The sequence below is a fragment of the Nestor notabilis genome, unplaced genomic scaffold (assembly GCF_000696875.1).
Source record: "Nestor notabilis isolate BGI_N333 unplaced genomic scaffold, ASM69687v1 scaffold4766, whole genome shotgun sequence".
NCBI lineage: Eukaryota > Metazoa > Chordata > Aves > Psittaciformes > Psittacidae > Nestor > Nestor notabilis.
This window is the reverse complement of record NW_009931362.1, coordinates 20,416-33,197: the sequence shown is the minus strand read 5'-3', so window position 1 is coordinate 33,197 and position 12,782 is coordinate 20,416. Positions and strand designations below refer to the sequence as shown.

General features: G+C 53.1%; 1 protein-coding gene across 1 annotated transcript in view; it reads right to left on the bottom strand.

Moving 5' to 3' along the window:
• Nucleotides 1-12,782, bottom strand: part of LOC104406760 (microtubule-actin cross-linking factor 1-like) — a gene marked incomplete at its 3' end in the record, with an annotated part of 33,114 nt that overhangs the window by 1,289 nt on the left and 19,043 nt on the right. The window contains 18 exon segments of the mRNA XM_010015847.1: nt 1,322-1,533; nt 2,259-2,376; nt 4,395-4,412; nt 5,068-5,142; nt 5,370-5,524; nt 6,076-6,238; nt 7,388-7,551; nt 8,020-8,137; nt 8,464-8,652; nt 8,751-8,894; nt 8,974-9,102; nt 9,643-9,837; nt 10,466-10,625; nt 10,792-10,961; nt 11,190-11,309; nt 11,442-11,648; nt 11,770-11,925; nt 12,694-12,782. The exon segment at nt 12,694-12,782 is cut by the window's right edge and continues 31 nt beyond it. Coding sequence (XP_010014149.1) covers nt 1,322-1,533; nt 2,259-2,376; nt 4,395-4,412; nt 5,068-5,142; nt 5,370-5,524; nt 6,076-6,238; nt 7,388-7,551; nt 8,020-8,137; nt 8,464-8,652; nt 8,751-8,894; nt 8,974-9,102; nt 9,643-9,837; nt 10,466-10,625; nt 10,792-10,961; nt 11,190-11,309; nt 11,442-11,648; nt 11,770-11,925; nt 12,694-12,782 — 2,582 coding nt within the window.

Here is a 12,782-nt window from a genome sequence, read left to right as displayed (position 1 = left end):
ACCATCTGATGATTTAAAAGGATTCCTTTTCCTGCGTGAAAGCACTGCGGAGCGAGATGCAGTTATCACCGCTCGGTGAATCCCCAGGATCAAGCCGGTATTCCTCACTCCCACATCACACGATCAGGGGAAGGAGACCAAAGTCTCAACCCGAACTCCTCCTCCGGGGAGCACCGAGGCGGTGATAGCGCTGGACACACCATACGTGCTTCAACACGGTGCTGAACACAAGCACTGGGTAAGCACGGAGCAGCGTGGTGCTGGGCATGCGCTGTGGCTGGTTCTCAGGTCTCAACTCGGCTGCTGGATTTCAGCTGTTGGAAGCCAAACCCGGCTGCTTTTTGATTGTCATGCTATAATTATAACGCTTAAAAGCATTAATAATGATGAATTTTTAAAGCACAAGAGGATCAACGTGGATCTCGTGGCTCGAAAGCGAGTAAATGTGAATTACAAACCACCGTGCTTTATCCTAAGGTTGATGTTGGATTTGATCCGAGTTAGAACCCCATGAAAACTGCTCACAGTCCGCGCGGTAGCGGTGCTAACAAGCGCTGCTCTACCACAAGGAAAGCACTAAAACAGGCAGGGGAGCAGGAGTTCTCCATGGGAGCAGCACGCCGGCCTGTCCTTGGTAGCACGCCGGCCTGTCCTTGGGGCTGTGAGACCATACTCTACCTCGGCGCCCGGGAGCTGGAAGTCGGAATAATCGAATCCCCTCAGGGGGGTGCTCGCTTTACTGTTTATCAACCAGGGTTTGTCATAACATCGAGAGAAGTGATGTGGAGTCTGTGAAATGGAAAATCCAAGGAGAGGGGGAAAGGTGGGAATGAGTGGAAAAGAAAAAAAAAAGGAATGGCAAAGTATCTGGAGTGGGAGAAAACGGCACTAAAATGAAATGAGAACCAAATGGGAATACACAAATTAAAGGGGAAAAACCCAAAGAGATGATGAAATACAACATGCATGGGTGGATGATGTGGTGGGAAAGGAGAGACCATAGGTGATGGCTTCCTGTGTGTCAGCAAGGCGCCGTGGCTGTGGCACAGCCTTGGGGACCAGGAGCCTTCGGCTGCACAGTGAGTGCCAGGGACCATCCTGTAGAGCCACGAGCACCCAGCTTGGGCTGAAAACCTGTCCTGCACCATCCCACCCCCCATCCCGCTGCAGACACCATGAACATCTTCTAGAGACCACAGTAACCACTAAGCCCCTAAGCCCCAACCTTCCTTCTCCTCCTCCATACACCAGCTCCTCATCTCGCCAGGTCTGGAGCTTTCCAGAGGAGAAGGAAGAGGAAAGCTCCACAATGCGAACCCACCTTGGCTCCGCTGGCCGGAGTTGCGGGAGAGGATGGCATGGAAGCACAGCTGTGGTTGCTCTGGCTGGCACTGGAACTGGATCGTGTCGGGGAGGCAGCTCGGGAGGATGGTTTCGATCTTCGGCCTCGCGATCGGAACGGCGTCATTCCCTGGGAGGCCCCCTCCGGCAAGATGAATTTCTCTCGGAGTTCAAGGTTGGTCCGTCCTCGTGCTGGATGGGGACAAATAGGAGCAGACCTCAGGGTTTGTAAGGCACTAGAAGACCACCCAGTACCATCAGCAGCTCTTGTTGCTGTATTTAAGGTGCACAGTCCTGTACAGCTCAGGGTTTCCAAATCAGTTCCTTACGTCACTGCTCTAAAGGGATGACAGATGAACTGAGAAAACCTCTGTTAGAAATATGTCAGAGAGAAACCAAGTAGTTCAAAGTCAAAGGAGAAATGTCTCCTTATTCACTGGGACAAGCCTGGATCAACAGTGCCCTGTGGTCACAGCTCAGTGCCTCAGTACCAGGGGTTCACGGGTTCTGGGCTGGAGCATCTTCTCTCCAGAGGGCCTCAGACCAGGATTTTACCATCACCTGGCTTCGAACCTTCCGAATTCTTTCAGGTCACCTTTATGAAGCTCACTCCATCACTGAGAGTCACACATACGGACCAAGTGCTTCAGAGCTGAGACCCCCAGCACACAACACAACAACAGTCACTTGGGTCTTAGAACAAGAACCACATCCCTTCCCTCTCCTCTTTTCAAGACCCCTGTCACAGTATCACTAAACCTTTTAAGTTCTGTGGATGTGTTTTCTCCAGCTCCCTCCTGTTATTTGGATACCCCAGACCCACTCCAGCACCACCCACTCGTTCAGTCACAGCAGACAAGTTCTCAAACTACTGGGCGAGAAGACACTGGTTGTGTAAAACCCAGGAGCTGCCTTACCTCTGCAAGGATCGTTCTTTACCAGGAATTCATCCAGGGCCATCCATCCTCCCCCGACACGGACCATGACCGTGCTCCGCAGGATACGGACCAGCCGCAGCTGCTGGGAATCGCCGAACTGCGGAGCCAAGAAAGAGTTCAGACAAGGGGTACATGACAAGGGACACCCGGCCCCTTCCCAGCGCGGGCTGCTCCACATCCTGGTAGTGATCTACTGAGCAATTTCAGGTTTCTCCAGACTGGTTCTTCTAGAGGAAGCACCAGCTAGCATCAATTTACAGGAGTTCCTCTGCTGCGTGGTTTTAAGATGATGCAACTCTCCAAATCCTTAAGTTTTAAAGCTGGAAAGAGGGAATTTTTTTAGAGCAGCGAATGAGATTTTGGAATTTGGTCTTTGGATGGTTTTTTTTCAGCCAGAATTGTGGTTTCTTTTTACTGTGAAGGAAATAAGAGGCTGGCAATGCAATGCCCCTCCTGGTGCAGCCCACGTGGAACAGAGCCGGCGGATCCAGCTCACTGAGTGCCGGTGCATCAGTGAGGCAAAGCAGTGCTGCACCGCTCAGCCAGGAACCTCTTCTCATCAAGTCTGAAGTCCAGGGATTTCACTGAGCCTCAGACTTGACCCCAGCAGCCAGAAAGCCCCCGCCACAGAGATCACCCCATGAGGATGTTTTGGTGAGTGCAGAGTGATGGGAATCCAGGCAGGAATCCCACAGCAATGTCGATTAGTGATTGCAATGTTCATTAGTGATTTTAAACACCTGCAATATCAAACAAGTGCACCCTCGATCAGAAGCATGTGTCTGTTTTACAAAGCTCCCCTGAATCTCCTGGACAGCCAAGCCCAGGCTCCTGGTTGCCCTCAGCACCACAGCTGATGTGGGACACTGAAAGCCTGGCTCGGATGCAGCAGCTTTGCATCCAGGGCTACAGAGCATCTGCTGTGATGAGAAGATGGAGGAACCCGCCTTTGAAATCAAGAACCATCTTCAGGATGATTAAAAACAAGCAAAAAAAATATATAGCAGCAATGTTTTCCCTGGGTGGATGAGAATGGAAAATCCAGGAGATTAAACGGAAACAGAGAGTGCAAAGCCACTGAGATGGGTCAGAGGGGCAGGAGGGAACAGCATCTCCTCCCACAGGGACATGGGACTCTGGACCATGCACTGCTGGGTCTCCCTGCTCCAGGCTCCTACCAAAACAGGCTCATGGTGAAAGAGCTGTCACAGCCATGCTTGGCACAGCCGCAGTGCCCTGGGCATGAGGAGGACAAGGAGCTGCTTTCCCACTCTCTGGGCTCTGCGTAGGTGTCCTTCAAGAGCTTGTTCTGCACCAGAGGCAAGTCAATTCTCATTTCCTCTGACATATTGACATTATTCTTCAGTTGCTGTTGAAAACGTTTCTATAAATCACTGCCTAAATGATAGCCAGAGCTCTCTTGGATCCATCCGCTCTGCCACCCAAGTTTGTTTCTTTTTGAGCATGTTTTTGGTAGGGCACCATCATTCTATATGAAAAATGTGCTCTTTCATTCGAGTGGCACATGATGCTCCAGTCCCATTAAAGAAAGGGCTCTGCCCCCTGAGCCAGCCAGCACTCACGCTGCCCCGCTCGCCACAGCTCATGACATGATGGGGATACATGCAGGTTTTGTGAGCCTTGCTCCAGTTAGGAATTACTCAGGAGGTGCAGGGGGATGAGGGTTTAGTTATCGTTACCTACGGGATTAAAGGGGAGGACTCGGTGTTCTCATTCCATGGTGATTGGGATCCAAACCCATCCAGAGCCTGGTACAGTCCTCATGCAGGTAGGTACTTCCCAGACAGGGTGCTGTGATTTGCCACTGCTTCCCATCAGCACCCCCAATTTTTATGAGAAAGGAGCCACGGAGAGGAAATCTCTCTCCATTTTTGTTGAATCCTGCTTTTTCCATTGAATTTCTCCCTCTTTTTCTGCCCAATGAAGTCTTTTTTTCAGGTGGCCCTCCCAGCCCAGGCACTCCCCTGTACCAGGCTCTGCTGAGCAGCGCTCACAGATCACATCCTCCCACAGCAACAAAGGGCAGGACACACAGAGCTACGTTTGTTAACAAAAATAAGGAGGTGAGAGGCAGCATCACAAGACAAACTGTACCTGATTGCCGAGGAAGAACTATGGAGGGAGAGGAGATGGGGGGGAGGAAAGTCAAGAGGAAGAGGAGGGGAAAGAAAAACAAGAGAAACATTTAATGGGATTAACAGTGCAATAATCATGAGAACTGTTAACTGCAGGTAGTTAGAGATCTGTGGGGTTTATGCTATTTGGGTGGAGGTGGAAGCTCGGGGAGCCTGGTGCAGGCGGGGGGCGAGCGCTGCGGCTCCGCTCCTCCCGGCCGGAGCATTGGCCCCACAACCAGGAACAGGGCAGGAACCAGCTTGCCAGCTCGTGTCACCGGTTCACCTCGGTGAACGATCCCAAACGTCAACAGCGAGCTCGGTACAAAGAGATTCTTTAAGCAAATTATCCTCCCTTCTTCGGGAGCAAGCTAAGAAAAACACAGGCGGAAGGTACACTCATCCACGAGGAACACTTCAAGGGCGGCTGCGGGCGCACTGAATGCAGCGTTTCACAGGGACGGCTGCCCCAGAACAGGGACACTTTTATGCTCTCCCAGTTTAGGGAACGCCCTGGGGCCGAGGACGGCGCTGGGCAAACATGACCCAGCCACCTCCGTTGGGAGCCGGAGGACGAGGTGCCCGGCACCCCACCCATGATCCCCCTGCTCCGGGTGGGAATGGGGAGCAGGATTCGGCCCCCTCTGCCTTACCCGGTATTTGTTCTCGCCGATCTGCTCCACTTGAAATCTCTTCGCACACTTGCACTGGGCCACTTGCCTGGTGACCTGCCATCACCAACAGATAGATGTTAGGGACCAGGATTTTGGGAGTCTCCTGGATAAAACACAGACCTAAGCAGCCTTTCCTTCAAAAACACGGTGGGTTCTGTCAGAACCAGCCAACTATTTTCACTCAGCACCACCACAATCCTTTTTTTTCCACTCCTTTTTGTCTTCTCCACAGCCTGAACTACCCCAACACCCCTGAGGACCCATCTCTTCTGGTGCTTTACCTCATCCTCGATCTTGTCGGCATCAGTGGTGGGGCGGTAGGCATCCTTGTTGGGATGGAGAGCAGCCACAAACTCATAGTAGTCGATGTAGCCGTCGCCATCACGGTCAAAGATATCAGCCACCGCCGTCATCTCCAGCTTTGTTGTGGGGAATTCTGGAAGGAGAGAGAAATGAGCAACCGACACAGGAACCTCACTCATCAGAATCAGGGATGTCAGAGCATGGTCAGCACAGAATCACAGAGGGGTTTGGGTTGGAAGGGACGTTAAAGCTCCTCCAGCTCCAACCCCTGCCACGGGCAGGGACACCTTCCACTGGAGCAGGTTGCTCCAAGCCCCTGTGTCCAACCTGGCCTTGAACACTGCCAGGGATGGGGCAGCCACAGCTTCTCTGGGCACCCTGTGCCAGCGCCTCAGCACCCTCACAGGGAAGAGCTTCTGCCCAACAGCTCATCTCAATCTCCCCTCTGGCAGGTTCAAGCCATTCCCCTTGTCCTGTCCCTACAGGTCCTTGTCCAAAGCCCCTCTCCAGGTTTCCTGTAGCCCCTTTAGGCACTGGAGCTGCTCTAAAGTCTCCCCTTCAGGAGCCTTCTCTTCTCCAGGCTGAACAACCCAGTTTTCTTAGCATCTAGGTCCTCGAGCAGGGACAACCTTGCCACACTGAGGTGGCCATTTCTGAGCTCATTTGAGGCAGACAGGCACTTACTAGAGGCCAGGATTCCATCGATAAACTCCTGCCGGGTGATCTTCCCATCCTGATCCTTGTCGATGCGCCGGAAGAAGTCCATGACGCGGGATTTCTTGTGGTTCATCCAGCGCATGTACTTCTTCCGCCACACGTCGAAGTCGAAGTTTGCAAATTCCTTCAACTGGAAGGAAACCCATGAGAGTCAGTGGGGAAAATCCCTGAGGAAGCAGCACCCCCAGCTCTACAGCACCCCCAAACACCAGCCTCCAGCTGAGCCTGTGCCGAGCTGCTGGTGCTAAAGCAACTGCCCACCCTCTTGGAAGGTTTATCTGGGTTTATCCAGATGAGGGGGCCACTCAAATTGACTTTCCAGACAGAAGGACACACAGCGTAGCCAACAGTCACCACGTGGACCGCGCACCATGGACCCATGGACATGGGATGCAGCATCCCCCACGCTGGAATACGTACACATAGCAGAGCTATCAGCTACTTGCACACAGACACACACACCCCGTCTTTGCTTGGGAATGTGGGGATGATGCCTCCCCAGGCTCTGCCTTGGAGGAACACTCATTGCTGGCATCATTTTGGGCACATGGCTCCCCTCTCCCTTTCCCTCTGAACAGCAAAGAGGGGATTTCTTGCTCATCTTCCAGGTAAGACAGTGGCTGGGGCACAGCTCAGCTCTTGAAACCCCATCGCTGTGGCTCTGCCACTGGCCTCAGCTGAGCCCCTCACCCTCCAGTTTAAACCAAAAACCTTTTTATCCCTCACGACAGTGCTACCCCTGACCCCCCCCCCCCCCCCCCCCCCCCAAGCTCAAGCAGTTCACAACAAGGTAATGCCACCATTTTTAAGCATTTTCTTTTTCCTCTAAACATTCTTGAGAATTCAAAGCAACAAAGAAAAAACATTAATACGTATAAACTGAACTGACCTACAGCAAAAGCAACAAAAAACAAAAACACTCACTTCTGGGCATAGCTGCTTTGTTAAGCATAAATAAAAACAAAAATTACATTAGATGTTTGGAAAAGATAGAGACAGTAATTGTTAAACTAAGCACTAGGAGTACAGCAGGCCTGGCTGTCGTTACAGATACCGACTGCAAGGGGCACGAAGCAGTTCATTAATGGACAGTTAATTACAGAAGATAGATTTCAGCCTTAGTATTTTAGGCATATCTGTTTCTGTTGGCATCTTCAGCCAGGCAGCAGAAGCTGTCTGCAAGAGTGGGCAACTCAAGAGGCAGCACTAATACGAAATGCTTCTCAGCAACCCACAGCACTGCTCCCTTCCCCATCCCCGAGCAGCCAGTGGCTGTTACCTCCCCCAGTCTGTCCACGGCATCGTTGAGCTTCCGCTGCCGCTCCAGCGCCAGCAACCAGACCTGCTGCCAGCGGGCTGAGAGCTGGTTTATCCGGGGGTTCTTTGTTTCCGACTGGGAGATAATGGGCATGCTGGGGGGGGCAGCCTGACTCAAGGATTTTCCTGGAAAGAAAACGGAGAAAAGGAATTGTTTGAGGTGGTGGTGATGGGTTTCAGCAAGTCTGAGCGGTCCTTGCTGGATGCTCTCCGCAGGGATGCCAGTGTCCCCAGGCAGGAGGACATGGTGATGGATGGCTCTACACCCAACCTCCCTGGTGCTCCCTCTGCACTTGGGAATTCACATTGGACTCTGGATTCAAGAAACAACACAAAAAAAGACCCAAAACCTCATCTCAAAGCAGCTGCAGAGAGAAAGGGAAAAGCAGCGACAGCACGAGCTCCACACACCCCAGCACAGGGGTTTTGGCAAATGCCACCTGGATTTTCCCCTCCTGACAAGTTTCAACCACCTTCCTGGTGGCTGTCAAGGCAGGATGCCTCATTAATTGATAATCAAAGTTAATTAGTTCTCTATGCATTTCATTTCCTCCCATCATAGCACGTTTCACCATGGATCAAGCAGGGACATACTGTTGCTGCGGGACTTCTCGATGAAAGGCCCGTGGGGGGGCTCAGTAGCTTTCCTCTTGTACGTCTTCGTCACCCGGTCCACGTCTGGCTGTTTCCGTGTCATCTCCTCCATAAAGGACTGTGAAAATACAGAAGGGGCAAGAAAACCTTTGCAGTTTTGAGATGTTTTCGGTCTCCTCTTGCTCCAGGTCCTTGCTGGGACATGGCAAGGCCATAGAGGAGAGGTAAGCTTGTGGTCAAGCTATTGAACAGTGCTGGCTTGGATCTGCAAATGTGGGAGCTCATCCCCTGGGCTGGCTTTGCTCCCAGGTGACAGCTCTGGTTGGGTCACCCCCTGTTTTAATAGGGACTTCCAAGAGAGGTCAATGCCTCCTCCATGGAGGGGCAGGAAACCCGCTTCCTGCCCCAATCCCAAGTGCCCACCGTGTTCGGGACTGGGCTCACCTGGTGTTCAGAGATGAGGACTTTGACCTGATCAATATTCTGTGGCATGGGCTCCTGGTCCCGCTGGATCAGGGTTGTCTCAGCCCACTGGATCCAAGCCAGGAGCTCTTCCAGCAGCTCTGCATTCGCCACCAGCTCAGAAAGTGCAGACTCCAGTCTCTGCTGGTGCTGCTTTGCCCACGTGAGAACCTGTTGGAAGCACAGAGACGACCATCAGCCCAGCTCTGGGCAGGCAGCCCCGCAGCCATCCCTCACCATCCACCTGCAACAACGCCCACTGCACTCACCTCCTCGAACCTGGCTCGGATGATGGTGATCCAGTGTTTGATCGTGGTGATGCAGTCGGGATGGCAGGCGGCCAGGATGACTTCCCCCATGCCCACCGCCGCATTCACATCCACTCGCTTCTCCTCCACCTTCTTCATGAACTCCTGAAAGGCCCAAGTGAATGATTTAGCAACCTTCTCCCCCTCAGCTTTGCTCGGGCTGAGTTCCCGAGCTCCCCGGTACCTTGTGCGTGTCGATGAGGGACTGCAGCGCCTCAGCATCGTCGGGAAGTGCTCCCCGGAAGCGCAGGGACTGCTCTGCCTCCGAGAGCCACTCCAGCAGCATGTGCACAGCCGTCCTGAACTCCTCTGCCTGTGGCGACAAAAGCAAAGGCATCAGGTCTCCTCCTCCTGCAACACTGCTCGAGTCCCTGCTGGGAGCTGGGGAAACAAGAGGCTGAGAGGGACTTGGAAAACACATTAAAAGAGGGGAAACATGTCCTGTCTGTTGGCCTGTGTTTGCGCAGCACCAGCAGATGGGTCTTGCAATGGCTGAAGACACCCCCTTTAGCTCCAATCCAGGTTTTCTTCTTGCACTGGACACCAGCAAACCCCAGCCTGGACAGTCTGATCACACCTCTATTCCCGCTGTGCACATCAGTGAGATCTTTTCATCTTCCCTTTTCAAATCAGCCTTTATTGGCTCTTCTTTGGGGTAAAGTAAATAACTGACAGCAACCCGCTGCTTTGCAGTTCTCACTGGTAACTGCTGCAGGGCTGGGGTGTCCTGCTTGGCCAGGAGACATGTCACTGGGCACAACCTCTTTTCTGAGGCTTGTGTTGACTTCCTGGCTCAAAGGTGGAGCCTGGCAAAGCTCTCCGAGACCATTTCCAGCCATAGCCTTCTGCTCACCTGCTTCAAGGCCTGTTCCAGGCGGGTTTGTTTGGACACGGACAACTTGCACACCGTGTCCCACCGGTTGCTCAGCTCCTGCAGCTGCACCTTCACCCAGGTCGTGTCGTCGCGGCTGTTCTCGATGAGCTCCCGGCCGGAGCGCTTGAGTACCTGCACTGTGCCCGTGCGCTTCCCCAGCTCCTTCTGGAAGACCTGCAGAGACACAGGGCAGAAGCTGAGCAGGGCTGGTCCCTCCCAGCGCGTTGTTTCATATGGGAGGCGCATCTGAAATGAGTTTGGAACATGGTTCTGCACCCACAGCAGGGATCAACACAACCTGGTGTGATGGGATGGCAAGAAGGAAGCCAGGCAGAACAGGCAGCTCCCGAGCATGTTTTGGTGTAGGTACAACAACTTCACACCCTGGCAGAAGCAGTTGTGATGTACAGCAGGCAAGCTCCAGCCCCTGCAGCACCGTGGCTGCCTTGAACGGAGCCCTGTCCAAGGAATTCAATGTACAACCTGATCCAAACCCAGGAGCACCAGTCTCCAAGACATGCTGGAGAGAACTGCCAAGACCAAAGTTTATACAGGACTGTAAATCCAGCCACCTTTTGAAACTAAACCTTCAACAGATCTGACTAGTAGCACCTCAGAAGAATGGAGCTCCAGCTCCTGTATCCTTCCCAGTAATGTAAAAGTTTCTTCCCACTTGTTTTGCCCTCCTCGTCCACTGCAGCAAAGCAAAGCACCTCTGCAGCAAAGCTTCTCTCTTCTTAGGCTCTTGGGGAAGGCAAACCCATCTTGTGCCTCAGAAGAGAGCTGGAAAAGACATTCTCACCTTGTGAGCGTCCATCAGGTTCATGACCAGATCCAGGTCACCGTGGACAGGTTGGTCTTCAGCTAACTGGGGTTCCACCTTGTAGAGCCAGTCCACCAAAGCCTGCAGTGCATCCATGAACTGGCCAGAGAACAAGAGGGCTTCTTCCAGCTTGTGCTGCCTGAAAAGCAAACATCCCCATGAATTTCCATGAACAAACTCACCTCTTTCTGTCATGTTCCAGTGACCTCCTGCAGTCACCCCAGGAAATGTGCCTAGTTGGTGTGTTTAGTCACTGTCATGGGTGCCAACAAGTGCTTTTGGTACAAGGTTGGGGCTGGACTTACCTTTCCACAGATTTGCCACACACTGTGTCCCACTTATCCCGGACTTCTCCCAGTAAATTGTCCAACTTTTGAGTGTCATCTGCAAGCAATGCTTTTTCTTTGAGGGCTCTGCCCGTTCTGATAGTGGTGTCGTAGACGGGCTGCTTCCCCCCCAGTGTCTTCTGGAACTCCTGGGAACCAGAGAGAAAACAAAACTGCTTCGGAAAGCCTGGCCTTGGCTCTCTGAAGATACATGGTGCTGGTGAAGATCCCCACATGAGCGTTTTCCATCACAGTGGTAAGCACGGACATGCCTTTCCCCTGCCCTGACAGCAGAGGAGATGTTGCCCTGCTCCCCTCCCAGCAAAGCACCCTTTCACCCAGCGTTCAGCACCAGTTTTGCTCTGGCAAAACTCTACCTTGTGTTTGGAAAGCTGGAGCTTGATTTTGTCGGGATCATTGGAAATCTCCAGCTCTGAGTCCAGGTGATTCTCTGCATCCTCCAGCCAATCGACCAGTTTCTTCCAAGCTTCATGGAACTGCAAGGAAACAGGAGCAAGCCTGAATCTTAACGCTGGTGGTGTCTCCAAGTCCTTTCTGGTCCTGGAACCTCCTGCCCTCCAAGGCTGGATGTACCCCAGGCTCTGTCACACCCTTCCCATGTTTCTCACCTGCTTAGCTCGCTTCCTGGCATCATCAAGAGCCCGTCCCCGCTCCACCGAGCGCTGGACGACCTTCTCCCAGCGGGACTGGACGCTCACCAGCAGGTTCTTGATCAACACCACATCCTGCTTTTGACTGAGAAACTTCAACTGGTTCCCAGTTTGATCCAGCTCGATGATCCGATCCCGATGAGCATTCACTTCGTTGGCAAACACCTGCGAACAGCAAAATGTCCTGTGTGTGAGGGGAGCTGTGCCTGTGAGCAGGGGACATGAGGAGCCACCCTTGCTCCCTCCTGCATGCCGGGGAGCCCTTGGGTGCTCGCGGAGTCGGTACCTTGTGCTCATCGATCTGGGCCAGCACGGCGCTGAGGATGAGGCTGGGCGGGGGAGCGATGTTCAGGCTCTGCTCGGCCAGTGTGAGCCAGTTGATGAAGTCCTGGAGGGAGTTCTGGAAGTCCGTGGCCAGGGCCAGCGCCTCCTCCAGCTTCGCCTGCAGCAGCGGGAAGGGAAAAGGGAAGGGGAAGAAAACACAACACAGAGGGTGAGAGCTCCCGATCCACAGCTTCGCAGACAGAGGCAGCCTTTGTGTCCCTGCCGGAATGTCCCTCTAAAGGGACCTCCTCGCCTCAGCCCGGGAACGTGGCTTGTTTACCACGGGGAGGGGGTTTTGGTGAAAGCCAACACTTCCTTTCCAAACAAGAATGGCCTCTGAAAGGGGAGACCTTCATCAGCACCCGAGCAGCTGCGTCACCCTCAGCTTCCTGAGAGCGGCCTCGCCATGGGAGCGCGGCTCAATGAGGTGGATGGTGTTTCAACGGCAGCAGCTGCAGCAGCACACATTTATTCTGGGCTGAGACCACTGTATCCCTTGTTTTATCTCATCACCAGCCAAAAGCCTCGGATGGAGGCAGCTCGCAGGAGGACTCGGCCTGCTGTGTTGTGGGGGACCAACAAAGCCTTTCAAAGCGGGAGGTTTCTTCCTACTTCTCCTCTGTATTAACCCACAACTCAATTTACTCCCATTTTCTGTGGGATTTAACCAACTCTGATGACTGTCCAGAAGGAACACTAACAGTTTGACACTAAGGCAGCACAAATTCAACCTGAACAACAAAGAAAGGTGTCCAAAAGGAAACCTCAGTCTCCTCTCCTGCCCTGACCGGTTCCATCCCTCCTAGGACAGCAGAGCAGCAAAGCAGGGAGCAACTGCTGCTAGACCAGCTCATGGGATGAGGGTGGACATCTCCACCAACACTACCTTTCTCTCCTCCATCTTGGTGCTGACCAGGCACCATTTCTGCTCCAGCAGTGCTACGCTCTGCTCCGTCTTTGAGCCTGAGCCCGAGT